The following is a 19,353-nucleotide window of genomic DNA, read 5'->3' as shown; positions in this document are numbered from 1 at the left end:
GCTCCTTCGCCTTCAGTCCCAAACAAATTTTACAAAAGAAAAATAGGTCAACACTTTACAATAAGGTTTAGTTTGTGGATGCATTAGTATCATGGACTAACCATGAACACTTCTGCCAAATTTATGTTCAATAAACAGAATGTTTAAATGTGAATAAAAGCCTAAATTCAATGTGTTCAATCTGTCAGAAAATTTGGACTAACTCGCTCAATTCATGTTTATAGTTTTACGATCTCATTATGAACTTTTTGAAGCGTCAAAACTGTAGTTCAGTAGCTGTCAACAGAAAGCTCTCAGTTTTCATTATAAATATCTTCATTTGTGTTCTGAGGATGAACACAAAACTATTGTGGGTTTGGAATGACATGAGGGTAATTAATGACAGAATGTTCATTTTTGGGTGAACTAACTTAAAATGTCATTTTTGAAATGTCAAGGGTAGCTCATCTGACAGAAAAAGAAAGAAAACTGTCCGGTTGTAAAACCACTTTAAAATGAGATTAAAACATGGGTAGCACATCTTGTCATGTGGGAAACACCTATAAGGATGCCTTGCCACCAGGGCTAGCATGTCTTGTGAGGCAGGAATAAACACTAATCCTAACATTAGGATGAGAGGATATAATGTGGCCAAACTGTGTTCCCACTGTGATCAGAGACCACTAGGGCGCGCCATTTCCCTTAAAAAAAGATTTAAAAACGAGGACCACTTGCTTGTTGACAATTTCTGATGTTAAAGGGTTGCATGCACATTTTATTGATGTTTTATTAAAAAGAAAAACACCACACCTTGCTTTAAAACTAGCTTATTTGTTATTCTTTTTGAACATTTTAAAGAATTTAAAACTCTTGAGTGCAAAGAATACAAGACAAACCGGCTAAATAATACAGATTCAATGTCACTGACCTCATAAACAACAGTGGTTTGTAGCCTACAGTATGCCTGTGCTGTCTTTTATGAACACATGCAGGAAGTCTTTAGCCTTTGTTCTCTGCCAGTGAGGCTGAATGAAACACGACACAGTCAGCCATCATTCAATACCTGTCATTCGGAAACCCCATCTGTTCAGCTCCTGCCTGAACCTGTAAAGCCTCTCACCTCAGCCTCCTGGTTAAAGGTACTGGAATCAAACTGTGGCTAGAAATTAATCTGAAATAGTCGGGTGCACATCCCAATACTTTGTGTCTGTATAATACATCTAACAACACTAAGCTATGGCTACCTCTGCTTGCATTTGTCAGTATGAATGTTGGATAAGCTGCAGGTCAATCATGAATTTTTCATGACCGTCAATGGGACTGTAAAGGTAAGCTTTGTTGTAGCGGCAAGTCAATTGACAAGACCACAAGTGACATTTTGATGAATTCAAAGTATGCATCGCCATTCAACTGTACTGGAGGTCAAGCTGTTCATTTGTAGAGTACAGATGAAAACTTTCAAGCTAATGTGAGGAACTTGGAGATTTATAGATGTAAATGTAAGCTTCAGAATTGCAAAATTGAAAGATTAAAATGTATTCTTAACAAACATTGCTTGATTTAGAAATTACATTAAATATTTGGGGAATGATATCTTCATGTCATTACATGAACATATTGCTTTGGTACACATACGCTTATATGTATTGCTGACAGATTTATTCATATATTTTCACAAGGCTGTCTGTTCCCCTAAAATAAATTTAATTTAGTTTTAATCCCTTTGACTGTTGTTTATTTCAGGCCAGAAGTGCATCTAACAAGATGCCATTTTTCAACACTTTATTTCCGTGAAATACCCATTTGTACATCGATAACAGAGGACTGACTTGAGCAGATAATTCCTTAACATGTTCAGGCTTTCTCTCTAAACAACAAAAGACCAATGTACAAAACTATGTTAACAAAAAAAATCAGTCAAAATGTAAAACTGTACTGAATTAAATATATAAAAAGCACATCCTACATTCCTAGTTTTTGTGTGTTTGGAAAGGGGGGTATTTACATTTGTAGGGCTATATACATTTTTTTACATGATATAACTATACCCAGATACTGAGCGACATTGTAATCTGTTTAAACATTCATGACAGGTGTAAGCTTGAGCAGTGAACTCTGAGGGTGAATGCCATTTGAGTGGAGCTTTTCAAGGTTCTGCAGGAAGCCACGGTGCTTCAATCCATTAAGAATTGCTGAGTTACTGGACGTTACACTCATATGTGTCCTGCAAATAATCAGCGAAAAGGAAAATATTTATTCTGGAATAAAAACATCTGTAAAACTTTCTGATATGTACCTCCAAATGTAAGAAAATGGAAAGTGTTTAAATACAGGCAAGCATGAACCCTTAAAGGGATAGTTAACGCAAAAATGGAAATTCTGTCATAATTTACTCACCTTCAAGTTGTTCCAAACCTGTATGAGAATCTTTCTTCTGTTGAACACAAAAGAAGATATTTTGAAGAATGTTGGTAACCAGACAGATGACGGTAGCCATTGACTTCCATAGTATTTTTTCCTACTATGGAAGTCAATGGCTACCGTCAATTGATATTCTTCAAAATATCTTCTTTTGTGTTCATCAGAAGAAAGAAATTCATACAGGTTTGGAACAACTTGAGGGTGAGTAAATGATGACAGAATTTTCAGTTTTGGGTGAACCAACGATCCCTTTAGTGACCTTAGACTAACCTTGGAGAGTCAATCCCACTATCTGCTGTGTAACTCTGACTCTCTGCAGTTTCTCCTGCACAGGGCCCTGTAGGGTCATTCGGGTTTGCACTGATGTTCACAGTATCCTTATATGTCTCTCTAGTGTTCTGATGGCAGTCCTTTAATTCTGGGTGATGGATCCAGTTGTTAGATTTGCCTACATCAGCTTCATCTGCAGATTTATGTATGGTCTCAGAATCAGACTCCACTTCGCTCGTGTGACAGTAGTCAAAAATGCTGCTTTCCAGGGCTTCAGTATGTTCATCATCTGCCAAACTGGATTCATGTAGTCTTTTTCTCAAACACTGGACCTCTTGTCTGGGGCTAGTACCTTTCTGAAGGATCTGGTGATCAGAGGACTGCCACCTGTATTCATGTGGCCTGTGTGTGGTTCTGGTGGGCTTGTGATGAGCATGCTCCTCAATAAAATGGCCATCCCAGCCACCATCTGCACAGACGGACTCATGGTAACGAGCTATACTGGTTTGCGAAAGCTCACAGTCAATTATGGATTCCTCATTTAGGCAGACGGAGCTACAACCATCCTCATCCTCCACTGCCTTCTGATAGATGCGATGATCATCTGTATACACCTCATTCTCAGCCTGGCTTGTGTTTCTCTCCAAGGTTTGACCACCATCTTGCAGCTGATGGCTGGTTATGTTGCCAACTTGCTGGTGTGAGGACAGCAGATTGGGACGGTGATGAGACTCTTCTTTACTGTAAAGTAGATGTAGGGAAAGTCTACGTTGAATTGTAGGTTTAGGCCACGAGAGGGGTACTTCTGTTGTATCACAATGTGAAGGATTATCTACAATGTTATATTGGTCAGGAACATTTCTCAAGTGTCCATCCTGATGTTTAATTTCTTTTAATCTGTCGTTTATAAACTCTCTGCTTCGGACTTTATTCTCTCTTAGCTTAATTTTGTCCTCTATCCTCAATGTGCTGCTCTCAGGGTAGGCTGAGCTGTAATCTCCACAAAGCTCTTGTATTGGTTGAACATCCAGAGTGGAGTCCACAGTCTGTGCTCTTTCATGAACCTGTTCACAAGGTGCATCCTTCAGTGTGTGAGATCTCTCTACGCTGTCAGCTATTGCTTTGGCTCGATGGGGATCCCAGGATTTTGACCTGTGACCTGGTCTTTCCCGCCGTCCGGTGGTTGGAATCTTGGCTTCTCTCCTCCTTTGTTCTTTATGGTTGATGTTTGTTTCCAACTCTTTTCCTGGCAATCCCAAAAATGGGTTGTCTATCCGTTTCTTGTAGACACATTTTGGATTCAGAATGGTACTCCCTACATTATTGTCAGCTTCATCTAAAGCTAATTCTGCTCTGAGGTGAGGCATAATCTGATCATCTGCCTCTAAATCTTCAACACATTGGAAATTCTTATTCTTTGCCCTTTGTTTCTCTTTAGATGAAGGTCCTCTTCTCTTGCTACGAGTAGCTCTAGGAGCCAATTTCTTCCCCACGGCCTTTGAGGTATGGTGCCTCTGCTTAGCTACAAGAGCTTCGGTGGAAATGCCCTTGTCCACAGCTTTCTCTGTACCTCTCTCAGCTTTCTCCTCAAGCTTCTTCATAAGAACTGTGTGCTTTACTAAATTGTCCACAGTAAGCTCTGGGTTGATCCGTTTGATGATGGCATGTTCTAGATCCCTGGGGAGGTTGTTTAAGTCATCCTCATCCCTTACAGGCCATTCCTCCGGAGGGAATTGCCCAGAGAATGTGGCATACTCTTTCTTTAGTTTGTTGTCCTTCTTCCCTGTATTTCGTCGGAAGAGGTTAAGCCCAAATTTGCGGCCAGCTTTCTCCTTGTCCTTGCGACTTGTGTTGGTGGATTTGCTAATCTCACTGGCCTGGTAGTCTGCTGCAGTAGATGTGGACTGATGCTGAACGGAGGGTTTGTGTTCTTTGGGCCACTTGAGGCTTTTCCCAGTGCACTCACTGATGCTGATGGATTGATGTTCTGGGACAGATGGAGGTACAATGGACGGAGGGGTGAAGCAGCTGCAGGACTTACAGTGGGCCATGACAGGCACCTCATTAGAGGTGTCCATGCAGCTCTCGTTGCTCACCAGGTACGTGATGGGAGGTGGTGACGGCAGGTCACTGTCGCCAGCACTCCACCAGTTCCTCTCTTTCACCATGTTGTTGGTGATGAAGTATGTTTGAGGGGTGACTACAAAGTAGCCCTCACCAGTGTGATAGATCTTCCTCTCCTTAATAAGCGTTCCCAAAGCATTGTACAGGATGTCTTGAGTGGGAATGGTCATTCCTGAAACAAATATTTGTTGGTGTAAATATAGCCATTTCATAATGAAAATGGATTAAAATAAAAATGAAAAAGGTAGTGTACAGGTAAGTGAATATTGTGTTACCTGGGTGTGCTTTCATCATGTGATTGATCAATGCTTCCTGGTTTACAATCACATGGGTGGAATTCATGTCTGATATGACAGAGCACAATATTTCAGACAGTGGAATAAACTGAGACTGGGAGATTGGTGACATCTGCACAGGGGAGAGATCACCTATAGAAAAAAAATATATAGAAAATATGGTTAGTTTGAGTCACTATCATTTAAAAATATATTTCGTTTTTTATTTATATTACAAAATATTCTTTAATGGATATAAAATAAAATAAAGAGACTCTGATAGAAACACTTAATTTAAGGCACCAGTCAGTCTGAAGTCCGCTTATGAAGACAAAAATTTTTTTTGTCCCTTAAAGCCCTGCAAGTGATGGAAAACAACAAACCCTAATATCCAAAGAGGACTAAAGTTCAATCAGGAGCATGATTGAATGATTTTCATTTAACAGCCTAAAGGGGATGTCTAATCCTACTTCATGCATTCTGACTTATTTACACTGTTAAAGAGTTGGATTCTCATGCTAAACTTGGCCAAAGTTTCAAAAAACGAGTTGGACGTATGACCAACTTTTTTCTTTGCCAAACGCACTTCTTCAAGGTTCGTATAAGTTTTGGAAAGTTTTTTCGAGTATGGCCCTGTGTGACATCATAAAGGGCAGAATTCCTGAATATGGGCACTTCTTCTGGAAGAGCACACATCAACCAGAGCAAGAGCACACCCATCAACATGCTTCGTTCGGGTAACGGAAGTCGTCGGCAGCACTGCACAGCGTCTTTTATAAATCTGATAAAACTAAAGACTCTTCGGAGATATGAAGGATGCAATGCTACTCTATACGTACTCAAGTTCAGACTTGGATCGTTTACTTGTCCTAAACATAGGTTGCTTGTCCCACAATATTTCCACAAGTGGGAGTATTAATGCCAAGCCAAGTCACATTTATTTATAGCACTTTTTACAATACAGATTGTTTCAAAGCTGCTTTACAGAGATAACAGGGAAAATAATGCAAAAAGTTTGTTTCCAGAAGAAAATAGCATCACAGTCCAGCTTAAGTAAGTTCAGTGAGGTTTCATTTTTGTTTTAAAAAAAAGTTATTAATTTATTTCATTTAATAATGAGTAAACCTGGAGTAAACCGTGATGTCATTGTTCAGCTCAGTTCAGTTCTTGTATAATAGTGTCAATGCAGGCAGATCAATATTATTGTTGAATATTAAATTAAATGTTAAATTTAATGTCCCCAACTAAGAAAGCCAAGCCAATGGCAGCAAAGGTGGAAAAAGGCGTAGTAATAATGAAGTAATAATGCATTTTCCACATCCATTACATTTCAAAACATTTCTGTTTGAACTACAAAAGCAAGTGGTTTCCTCAATTATCTGTGATCACTGAGAAAGCCAAAGTCTTTATTATTAACTAGGGATGGCTAGAATAATTTTTGAACACCTGCCAGCACTGACTTTCCATTCTGTTGTTGATTGACCAAGAATAATAAGACCAGGTAAGATTCACTCTACAACTCACCAAACTCTCACAAACCTGGAAACATTATTGGTTAGATTCAGATACATACAACAGCATATTTTGTAATAATATACTGTATAATGTGGTAAGAATGTAAAGGTGAGAATACTCAATACATTTTATATTTAAAATATAAAATATATTTTTTTACTATATTACTAGGTTTTATATTAGCAAAAGTAAATGAGAGTAATGTTTTACTAAGAGCAAGTCCTATTCCTGACCTTCGGTTTTAGCTTCATTCATCTGCTAGTTCTCAATGAATGTCTGACTCTCTGTCTGCTTAGCAACTAATCCATTCTTCTTTGTTATAAGAGCACTCAGAGTCAGCAGATTGGTCGAAACATGCCTTTGCTCATCGCTTTCCACTTTTGACAGTTTTCCATGAGAAAAACATCCCGTCTAAGGTCTTAAACAGGAAACATCTCATTCTAAGGTCTCTGACCACATGTAGTCTGGGAGGTGTTATGAGAGGAAAACCTGACACATGCACTTGATAAATCCATCCTTGACTTCCTTTATTTTCAGGAAGGTGGTGTAAATGTGGGACCAGCACATCCTTAGGTTGTCCTTGGAATGTATATAATTGTTTATGCTTTAACTGCAGAAACTGTCTATTTAACAATAAAATCTTTTTATGTGAAAGTGTGCTTCTTTTCAGAGAGAAAGTGGGAAATGTTTTGCACAACATTTGAGAGTTCTAGCTCCAATTGAGCTAACATGAATGTGTTTTTTACTAAGGACACATGTACCATTAATTCCTCTCTCCAGGGAAATATGCTGGGCTCATTGTCTCATGAAACTGCTCTGACAACTTTTTTTTGTCACAGGAATACCTCACCAGATACCATGGCAGCCGTCAACACTGCAAATAGAGGCAAGGAAGAAGTAGAAAGGGAGTGGGTCAAGTCTCTTAAATAATAAATGAATATAAAAAAAAAAAAAACATTTGACTTTCAAGCATAACATAATTTGAGTAAACAAGATTTGAAAATCAGATGTGAATGCCTTGCGCATGTCCTGGCTTCTCAAATACCCATTTTGTCTTTACACAAGTAATAGCAGGCAACTTTAATTATACTGAAATGACAACAAGGTCACTTGACCACTTTATCACTTGACTACACAATAATAAACCCTAATAGTAAATAAATACAATCAGAAATCAGAAATAAAATTTGGAAAACAAAACAATTACATTTAAAAAAAAAAAAAAATTTATATTATGTCTTTATTTTACGGACATGTGATTTAAAACCTGAAGGCAATCTGTGTACAAGACCCGCAAAATACTTGAATATCTATGTAATAATATTAAATTGTTATTTAATATGTTATTTAATATTGTTAATCTATATATAATATCATATCACCACACACATAAATGGTTTTGATTATCAGCTTCAAATGTTAATAGTCAAATTTTTCAGGATTGAGTTCATAAAGGATCTTTTAATGGCTATTTTAAGAGAACCACAGAAGTTTCAAGTTTTGTTTGTTATGTTGTGTACAGACAGATGTCAGTGACAATCTGTATATAGAAATGCTTAGAGCGAGGCTCCGGCATTCTACAGTACTGCAACATAATACAATACAATTTTAAAAAATGAATGAATGAACAAACTAATTAAGCAACTATTACAGTAAAGTATATAAGTATATAATATATACAAAATGAAAAATATATGTATGTATGTTTGTTTTGTATTTTAAATAATACTATGTGTAGTATGTGTCCAGTACCAAAAATTGTTTTTTTTTTTTTTTTACTTCAGTTTCAATAACAATAATAACTGATTTTTAGATATAAAAATAAAAGGAATAAATGTGTGGCTTTTCAACCAAGGCTTTGTCAAGGTGCAGATAGGTTAACCAAAACAGCTTAATTATTGTTCGGGTTTCTGTTAAAAAAACACAACCTGGTCAGCTGTGGGCATCAAACTTCACAGACGGAATCCACAGAGGTAATTAACCTGCAAGTGCTCTGTTGATTCAACCACACAAATATACACCACATATAAGGTGCTCTTCAGTGATGAATGAGCTTGTACTAATAAATACAATATTTGAATTTGGTATGGTTCATTCCTTATCATAGCTGTAACCATTACACACTCTGGACCACCTTGAGTGGCTGGAACAACAAAAACACACAGTGGACTGTGATCCTTCGAAAGAGGGTGGGACAGAGAAAGTGAATTAAAGGTAACTTGGCCAGACATGTTGTTTAACCCCCTATAGAAAACGTTCAGCCTCTGAGGAATTCTGTGCTTCATGGGTGGCTTAAATCACATGCTTTTCTAGGTGTCACACATTGGCCTGTCGCGATTATTGATTAATCGTCTGATCATGGTTGTTCGATCTAATTGGAATTATTTGAGAAAACTGCAATAATTGTGCAGTTTAAATTTCAATCATATTTTCTCATCCAAATTAGGGAAATGTAAGCGCTTAAAGAAATGCCATCAAATGCTCGATATTGGGTTTCTTTTTCCGATGTGGTAGGGAGAAGCAGAGGAGTATTATGTTATGTTATATTATATTATATAAATTCTAAATCATAAAAAGTAAATCATATGTGTATATTTTATTATAATTTTTAATTGTATTATTATTATATTTAATAACAATTTCAAGTGAAAAAATAACATTAGGCTTATACTATAAGTGACGAGAACAAAATGGAATTAAATCACTAATCACAATTATGTAATATTTGTATGACAACTAATCATCACAAAATTTGTGATTGTGACAGGCACAAAAAAAAAAGTTTACAATACAATTATGCATTTTACTAAGCCATCTCAACACGAAAGAAAGTCCTGCATTTAAAGCCGGAACACACAAAACCGATGACCGGCAGTCGGGACAACGCCGGGACGTTTTTGAGTGTCAAAAACGCCTGGGTTGGCTCTAGTCGGACGCCGTCGGGGTTTTTTGGGCCAATTCAGTATGTAGAATCGGCATCGGGCCGTCAGTGAGAGAGAGAACTCTGATTGGCTGTTCAGGGTGAATGAGTCAATGCACAAAAATAATAGCAACACCGCAAGCAAAGTCAAAACTTCCTTTCTTGTTCATTCCTAAACACAATTTTACCTCAAAATTTCCAAAAAACATTCCTTCTGCTAAATGCAAAAGAAGATATTTTGGAGAACAGTTTATGGACACCAAGACTTCCATTGTATGGAAAAAAAAAAGTAATACGCAAGGCAAATAGGGTTCATCAACTGTTTGGTTACCGACATCTTTCAAAATATCTTCTTTTGTGTTCAGCAGAAGAAATAAATTCATACAGGCTTGGAACAACTTGAGGGTATGACAGAATTTAATTTTTGGGTGAACTATCCCTTTAATAGATTTTAAAATTCTCTACAACAACACAAAACATGATGCCCTCTATCATAACATCACTTCAGTACTTCAACTCTTTAAAGCCAAAACATTATGCATGCATGACTAAATTTTCATGCAGAGATCAAAGACATGCAAAAACAAGGTCTAAAAAACATAGATCTATACGCCTGTCACATAAACCTTCTATGGAGATGGTTCAGTTCCCCTTGACTTCTTCTGCTGGAACTGAAACATTAATCCCAGAAATTCTTCATGACTTCAGACCACAGTAGTCACCGACCCTAATGCTATGACACACTAAATTAACACGAAAAAGTAAGAAAGCAGAATCTTATGTTGTTTTTGGGCTAGCTTCAATCCTTCAGTTCACTGTTCACAGTATTTGTGTTCTCATGCATGCACACATTCATTTCAGTCTTTGTTTTCTCAGCTCTGCATGTTGTTGGTGGACAAATTAAAATGTTTTTGTGCTGTCATTAGTGGCTGAATAGGGTTCCTGGTCACACCTTCTGCTATGAAGGCTTTACAATGTTTTTCCTGCCATGACACAAGTAAAAAGCCCAATAAATCCAAAGAGGCCCTAAACATTTATCCCTTTTAACCACTAACAAACATTCTGTGAGAGGCATTTTAACTATCAAGCATGTGTCTGGTGTAGTTTTGAAATGAAACACCTGCGTTAAATGTTAACCATGTCAAATGTTACAAGGGAAAAATTAAGCTCTTCTACTGATCCTCCCACAGAGAGGATCTGGTTCGTTAGACTGATTAAAAGGGCCATTTTACAATGTTGACATTCTTCATGATACACTGTGGACTTGTGTATTGATTAACAGAAGAAACTGTTTCACGCTGATAACACTGCTGATGAAATATCTCCATGTTTATTGTTGTCATTTTGAACCAATAGTATGCGACTTGTTACTTTATCATCATGCCGTTACAGTGATTGACAGACAAACTTGAAATACATCGAAAACGAGTGACTAAACCAATATTTTGACTTTGCAAAGAGCCACAAAAAGCCCCAACAGCTCGCTTTCCTGTATCAAGAGAGTAATATTTTGAAGCATATTGTATCAGGTCTCACGAAAGGAGGTCACAATCAATTGGCAACATATCTCAGGTTTCAAGGCAAAACTATAGGGACCCTTTTGAAGCTCATGCAAATAGGCCATGTTACCTGTCACAGGAAAAGTAAATGTTCTTAGGCCTTTGGTCTATAGAGCAGGAGTAACAAATACCATAGACTATATCATGAAAAGTGATGTGTTTGGAATAACGTCTACATTACCATTCAAAAGTTTGGGGTCAGTGTTTTTTTTTAAAGAAATTAAATACTTTTATTCAGCAATGATTCATTAAATTGATCAAAAGTGACAGTATAATGCTCTATTTCATATAGGCCTAAATTATGTTCTTAAATTCAAATAAATTATATTCTTCAGAGAATCCTGGGGGGGAAAAAACATTAAACAGCACAAGTTTTCAACATAATAATAAGAAATGTTTCTTGATCAGCAAATCAGCATATTAGAATGATTTCTGTTGGATCATGTGACTGAAGACTGTAATTATGCTGAAAATTCAGCTTTGCCTCAGAAATACCTACATTACATTTGAAAACAAATTCAAATAGAAAATTAATTCTTTTAAATTGTAAAAATATCTCACAATATTACTGTTTTAGTGTATTCTTGATCAAATAAATATGTTTCTATCATTAAAGCATTAAAGATTTATTTTTCAAAAACATTTAAAAAATGTACTCATACTTTTGAACGGTAGTGTATCTATTATATAAATAAAGTATATCAAGTAAAATTAAAAGTTAAAACTACTGCCAAAAATCATCCTGATAGTCTGTCAAACCTAGCAAATATCCAAACCTTTTCCTTATCCCTCAAGATATGACCAGGATATGGATTCATGGTTTGCTTGAAGAGATGTTAATGTGTTTCATATTTTTAACACTAAGTTAAAGGAGCCACAGTTTACAACATTCTTACACAACTAATCAAGTTCCATGCTGGTAATTTCTGTAATTCCATGCTGGAATCTCAGCAGATGAGAATCATTTCCTCTGACCAAGGCTGACCTACATCAGATTTTAGGTTTGTTAACCTTAAATTTGAAGTCCCTTCACATAGTGAAGCTTAATCTAAGCCGCAGACAACTTTCATGCCAAAAGCTTTGTTACAATATCTTAATTTCAGTAAAGTAGGAGCATTGGAATGGGTTAGTCAGGTCAGGTCTACTCAACAGTACAACATTTACATCATTTTTGGAAGGAGAGGAATGGAAATATGTGGGAAGTACTGTCCCCTAATTGCAAACACATTAGCTGCAATGCTTAACAGTAGGAGAGCAGGATAATCTTTTAATTTGTTTGTAATGGCCTAGATCTCCACCTGGCTGTGTGAAGTGAACTAATTAAATATGTCATCCAGCTTAGATTTCATCAAGGATTGACTTAATGGAGAAAGGATGGTACAGAGGTCGGATTCTGAAATATATATAGGGAGATGCCTTCAAATCAGAACAGATAAGGGAAATCTATTTCAGCTATTCAACGAGACATGATGAAATATCTCCGGATCACTCATGCACACAAAAAAAAACCCACAGACAAGCACATATGCCAACACACACACTCACATGTGTTCAAAGAAAACAGAGAGTTCCCAATCTGAAAATGAAAAGTCTTAAGAGTTGTGTTTGGACAGCATTTATATGGACTTTTTTTAGCATTTATTTGGACAGCATTTTTTTTTCTGTCACCTGATGGAGTTTCGGTTCCTTGCCACTGTCGGCTTTTTCCCTTTCTTCACCTTTATTACCATTGGCTTTTAGCTTGCTTAGTTGGGGACATTTAATTTTATATTTAACAACATTATTATAACATAATTTTCCTGTTATCTCTGTAAAGCTGCTTTGAAACAATCGGTATTGTAAAAAATGTGGTTCAGATGTGGATATAATTGAAGTCATATAAATTAGTGTCAGCAGACAGAGGGACAGAGAAGAGCTCTGTGAAGGAAAGGGAAAAGAGTGTTCTGTCAGGGTTGTTTTGTTTTACTAGAACGCATGATTTCAACGAGTGAAAAATGGAGAAGTATGGAAGAAATACACATGGCTGCTGGATCGGCAGGATGTTTGGTTATCTTGGAAAACATTCCATTGGTTGCTTTTTTAGAAACCAGATCCAGCTCCACCTTTATCTCCCAAAACTGGGCATGTATATGAATCTCTTTTATTCTGACCACATGGATTAGATAATTTACTTAAACAAACAAGTAAAAAAAAAGCTTTTACATAAATAAACATACTTGACATGTTTATACTGGAATGAATCTCTGCCTATGATGAAACTTTAATTAAATATAGTCCATAATGACAAGAGTTTTCTACGGATCTATAAATCTCGGGTTTAAAAAAGTAAATAAATATGAACCCACATGTTTATTCTGGAATCTCTGGTTCTGATGATACCACATGCAGTTTAATTTGAAATGTCTACAATTATAAGAGTTTTCTGTGTAACTATAAAACCTATGGATTATAGTAGGCTATTTACTTAAAAAACATTTAGATAAATCAATAGCAACTCACATGTTTGTCCCCTCCTCTTGTGATACTGCATACCATTTTAATTTAATCTCAAAAGTAATTTTATTTTCAAAATTATAATATCTTACTGTGTAACTGGTAACAACCCACATTCATTATTCGATTTACTCAAAAAAATTTAAATAAATATTTTCACACATCCTGGAGTCTTTGCTTGTGGTGATACTCTCTCTCATTCCTTTAATTTAAGAGTCTTACAATAGTTTCTTTCTGCCTTGTATAGGTTTTTCCTTAAGTGAAAGAAAGACATGCTTTCATGGGAATAAGAAAGCTTTTGTTGTTTTACAAACACATGTTGGCTGAACTGTGCCTCCGCTGTTTACGGTGCACACCTGGAAGTGTTATGGTCAGCAATGACATCTTTGAGGAAAGCGCTGGGGAGCGATGACCTCTGGTGTCTTGTTAACCAAGAGGGCAACTTTCAATGCATGAGAACTACAGGGTGTTGACCTCTGGATAAAAGAGTCCAGCACGACGCCATGTCACGGCTAATGAGCTGAGATCTGAGAGATGCTTTGCATAAACCTCCAACAAATCAGTTTGCTTTGGTAGAGGCACTCCAGAGAACATGTATAGAACATGTATCACAGTTGGGTTTGAAGATATAAATGTGTACCATCAAACAAGTTATTGAACATATCAGTGATTAACCGTGCTCAACCCTACTGAACACCTCATTAGAACTTAGCATAGATGTTATACCCCGCTGAGTAATGACGGCATTATCCAAAGCTCCTCAATAATGCAGAGACTTCAGACTTCTTCAGACATTGTAAGCACCTCAGATTTCAACAGACAGGCGGAAAAGGGTTAGGCATTCTTGAATTTCTTGTTTCTCCAAATTATTGTCATCACCCTTAATCTCTATAGTTCAATGCACATTATTTCTATGCCTCCAATTTTATACAGCTTTACTTATAAATGATAGAGAATTCTCTGTAGTTCAAGGTCACAGGCCGAAGACAGAAGCGTCAGAGCACATCCAGTGAACTCCAGTTTCTGCACTGCATTACTAACTGAAACCTGCCAATTAACTTGCTTAATGTTTCTTCATCACCTAAAGGACACCAAAAAACACAATTGTGTCAATATTTTCTCACACATGTGCCGTTCCCAAATGTTATTATTACTATGGAACATAGATAGCCATCTTTATGCCCACTTGTCGTCATATAACATCAGTTCATAATAACGAGGGGCTGATGAATAAAATAAAAACTATCAAGAAAGTAGTCCATATGACTTGTTCACTATATTCCAAGCCATTTAAAGTCATAGCTTTATGTGACAAAACAAATTAACCATATTTGCATCTAACCCATGTTAGCGTCCAGGATTCAAAAAGTGTGTTATGCTATTTGGCTAAAACTATGATAACATGGCATTTTTGGATCTGGATTGTGCTCCACGACCACTTAAATAATAAGAGCATGATGTAGGCCTAGGTTTGGAACGACATGAAGTTGAGACAAACGATTTTTCATTCTCCTAACTAATAAGTCACGAAAATAGTGGTCTAAAATCAATATCAATTAGAATTCAGGGAACATACAAAAGACAGCAGGCTCTAAAAGTGAGCTGAAAAGGTCAATGAGTGTTACGAGCAAGAGGCCAAAAAAAGCAGTGCAGGCACCAGTGAACAATCCGTCTTTTCACTTAATGTATACTGATAATCAGGAGGACAGAGAGCGAGGCAGGCTCATTCATCATCCCATCTGCTGAAGGGTAATCACAGCCACTAACCCTTTCCTGCTGACCAAACACAGGCCTGGAAAAATACTCAAAGAATTCAAGTACTGAATGTGTGTGATATTTAAGGCCCAATTTACTTAATGTGAAATTGAAGAACAAACTGGTGTGCTGTCATTTTAAAGAAAATTAGGCCAAAACAAAGTTCATTTGGAGTTTGTTTCTGAGACCAAAATGGCTTGCCAAAGTGGGCTTTCTTGGATAGTTCGCTCCGGCTGGTATAAACACCTTTGAACTTCCGTAGGTGGTGATTACGTAAAAGTGTGCTCTGAGGCTATTTTTTCTGTTTTTTTCTGTTCAATGCCATAAAGCTATGAATTAATGTGACGTGAATTGACAGGAGTGCCGAATTCCGGAGCTAAATTGAACATAGCCACAACGCTATGATCAGATGCTTTCTTAACTGCAGGTTTCTCACCGCCGTCTTTGTTATGTGCTTATTTTGTTATTGAGTGAAAAGGGTGCAACACATATTAACATATTCATCTAAACACTGTTCCCAGCATAGGAGGAGGCATCTGGATGTTCACTAACAGTATATCGCAACAAAGGGTTTTCTAACTTTGCTGTCAGAGTATATCAAGTGATGTTTTGTTTAAAAAAGTACTTGGAGATGTTATTAGCCAAATATCCATCAATTTTAATTTACAGTTATATCATTTCAATATTTTCATCAAACCGTACCTAAATCTTATCTACAAGCTGACATTTCATTGTCAGCAACACAATGTCCCAGCGCTGTCTCCAGACAACAATAAAAAGAGACTCCATGCCGTCCTGAGAATGAAACAAGGGACATCGGCTCCAGTGGTCAAGCTATACACCCGGCTGGTGGACAACCACTGGAAAGGACATTACTCAGCACTATGGGCTCTGGTGAATGGGCAATAAATTACAAAGACACTGGTGCTGGGCTTATTTCACCACAATGGACAACCTGACCTGAGGTCTCAACAATTTGTATGCGTATGAGGGTGTGCTTCCATTTTCCTAGAGAAAATGAAACTAGTAAAAATAGCTGTGGGTTTTAGCTCCCTCTATTCCCAGTTACATTACTGTGTGGTCCTAGCTCAAAAATGCCCCGGTTACACACTATACTACTCAGTGTGTTAACATGCACCTTCATTGCTTGTGACAGCAGGAGCAAATGGAGGTTCTTACAATCTGCTTCATGTTTGTAGTGGGCAAACCAGATGCCTCCCAGAAGCAGCGACACCTGAGGCAACACAAATCCACACTGTCACAAAAGTCTGCCACCACAACATGTGACCATCGAAAACGATTTCATCCCCTAAATCACAATAAGAATTGTTTGTATAATAATTTTGTACCACACCAAATCAGGATGACCCTTTTTCCAGGAAGTTAACTAAAACGGAGCAGTGAAAATTGAGTCAGAGAAGACTCACAGCTCCCCTGAAATCATATTTCCTGTCATCTGGAAATAATGCACTTATGTTGCACGCACACAGTTATGCCTTAAGCATGTTGAGGTCTCGTGAGGAATTGTTGGTCAAGTTAGGTTAAGAGGCTACCTTCTACAGCAAACGGAAATTATGTGTTTTCTGTTACAGCTGGGAAAAACAATCTGGGGACCTTTAGAGAGGCGTTCATGATGGTATGTTGTGGTATGTTGGTCTCCTATAGAGCATGAGGATCCCTAGAGATCTGCTTGGAAATGTCCACAATCACAAACGAAGGTTATATTTTGATTTTCTAATGAAATCTGTCAATGTCAGTAAGGATCTTTGATACAATAAAAAGGAGAAATCATTTAAATCTAGTTAAATCTAGTTTAAAACACACATGCCAAGTTCTTAGAAATTCATGATGTATCCTAAATGTTTTTTTTGCATTTTCTACAAAGCCATTGGCTGTAAAAATGTCAAAAAGTGTAACCATCAAAGTATACTTTCTGTGCATTTGAATGCATTTGACTGAACACAACTTAATCACTACCTTCAAAAAAAGTTTTCAAACATGTGCTTCAAGATTAAACATGTTTTGATTCATGCATAAGTGTAAGGGTTACTCCATTTGACTCAAAATATGTAATATTATTAGGAAAAAACGTCCAACCTCTCCATTTAATAATACATTTTATATATTTTAATTATTATATTTTAAAACATAGCTTCACTATTTATTTTTTATAAATAATAATAAAATATTATGCCAAACTGGGCTACTTATGACAATATTTTTTATGAATTTGCAAATTTCAGACTTTTAATTAAAAACTATATTTGTTTCAGAAATTGACACCACAAAAATAAATCTAAATGACATTTAATTTAAAAATCAAAACATGTTCATCACAGAAGATGCGCATTCAAGTTATTTTATGTATGACATAACTTAATAGATCTGAACACAAGAATGAGTCATTGACCATAGGCTATAACTTTCAGGACAACATTATTGCCAAAACAAAAAAAGTGTTAAGAATGCATGTCTGCTTAACCAACATGGCTAAAGGTGTTCTTTTCAAATTTCACCATGTCACTCATAAACAAAGAGCTAAAGAAACAAATGTTAATCCTAAGCCTTCCTCAGATTTCGCTCTCGTGGGACTCATTAACTTCTGTAAATGCCTTCATGGTTCTGATCAAGTTAAGTTACATCTGCACAGTGAACAATGTAGACAAAGCTTTGGGACGATCATAAGGATTATTCATGAATGAGTGAGTTACCCAGCGATTCCACATCATATAACACCCCTGCTAATATCCAAATGTTGATCACCTACCTACAGCTTGGATAGTGTATCCTTTGGGCGACCTCAGCGCCCTGCGCATCCACGCTTCCCTCAACACCTCCAGGTTATTGGCGTTGCCCTGGACAAGCAACACGTAGTTCTCCAGCCATCCCTGGAAGGAAACTTCCGCCACCGCATTCACGAGTCTTTTATTCCAGAAGCTTCGCGAATTTTGCGACTTAAAATCCGCAAACACGTCCTGTCCGTTCGTGCTGCTCGCGCTGTATTTGATGTCCTCGTCCCGGCTGAGAACAACAGCGAGCGACGCGGCTGACAGTTGGACCAAGCGGTGCTGTACAGACATTTCTGCCTTCACACGAATCTCAATCTACATGTAGTTCTGAGAATGAGACATCTTCATTCGGTTTAATCCAACAACTGTAAAACTACAGTTTGAATGTGTCAGGACGCCTCCTCTCCCTATGTCTCGCGACTCCGCATGTGTGTACTACGGTGTCCACGGGCTCCGACGGCAACCGACGCAGGGGAGGCGCGCGGTCGCGCACCAATGAAAATGCTCCTTTAATTATACGGGCGTGGTCGCGACGTCGCGCCTGGACTTCCACTGAAAATAATCTACAGGTAGTAAACAAACAGAGCAAGGGAAATGGGTGGTTATTGAGTTTTTTATTCAGAGATATTACGTTTTTGTCATTATACCTCAATAGCAAGTAAGTGTGATGATCAAAACAATCTTTATCATTTTTTCTATATTCTTTGAGCACTAAGACAATGTTGCTTCCGTTCTGCAGCAAACAAACAAAATACGTCAAGCCATCGCTTTATGCTTTCTTCTACCTTACATGGTGCAGTGGAGCTAACTTTATTCCAGCAAATATTTCAAGTCTATTACTGTAAGCGCAAACCTTACATTTTTGGTTACACAAAAGTTTTGAAACCTTTTCCACGATTATTGGCAAAAAAAGTAGGCTATATGGAGTAAGTGGTCACAATGGAACCATTAAAGGCCCACTAAAGTGCCTTGAAACGTACAGCATTCCACTGAAACAGGAAGACAGGATGGGGCATATCGAACAGCTCCTCCCCTTTTTTTAAATAGCCAATAGCGTTTAGTTTATATCACAGTTTGGCCTGAGCTGTTGAACTCGGTAAAGCTGCATATTATCTCTAACCTTTTTCCCTCCTATTCTCGTCCATATCGCTTTAAAATACAGTATTCTGTGCAGAAGTCAAATCCAAGTCCGATATGTTTTGTGGTCTGTGCAACTCGCGCATGATCCGCTCTGTGATATCGTGTCTCTGGAG

General features: G+C 37.3%; 1 protein-coding gene across 1 annotated transcript; it reads right to left on the bottom strand.

The window, feature by feature from the left end:
* Nucleotides 1-714: 714 nt before the first annotated feature.
* Nucleotides 715-18,570, bottom strand: stox1 (storkhead box 1). Its single transcript, XM_077197165.1, has 4 exons — nt 18,079-18,570; nt 5,070-5,222; nt 2,671-4,966; nt 715-2,203 (listed from the first exon to the last, which is right to left on the bottom strand). Exons 1-4 carry the CDS (start codon nt 18,389-18,391, stop codon nt 2,056-2,058), a joined length of 2,910 nt encoding a protein of 969 aa, XP_077053280.1. The 5' UTR covers nt 18,392-18,570; the 3' UTR covers nt 715-2,055.
* Between the last annotated feature and the right edge of the window lie 783 nt (nt 18,571-19,353).

The sequence above is a fragment of the Siphateles boraxobius genome, unplaced genomic scaffold, assembly GCF_051911475.1.
Source record: "Siphateles boraxobius isolate OS27281-9 unplaced genomic scaffold, OSU_SipBor_1 37, whole genome shotgun sequence".
Classification (NCBI taxonomy): Eukaryota; Metazoa; Chordata; class Actinopteri; order Cypriniformes; family Leuciscidae; genus Siphateles; species Siphateles boraxobius.
This window is presented reverse-complemented; position numbering and strand designations above follow the sequence as displayed.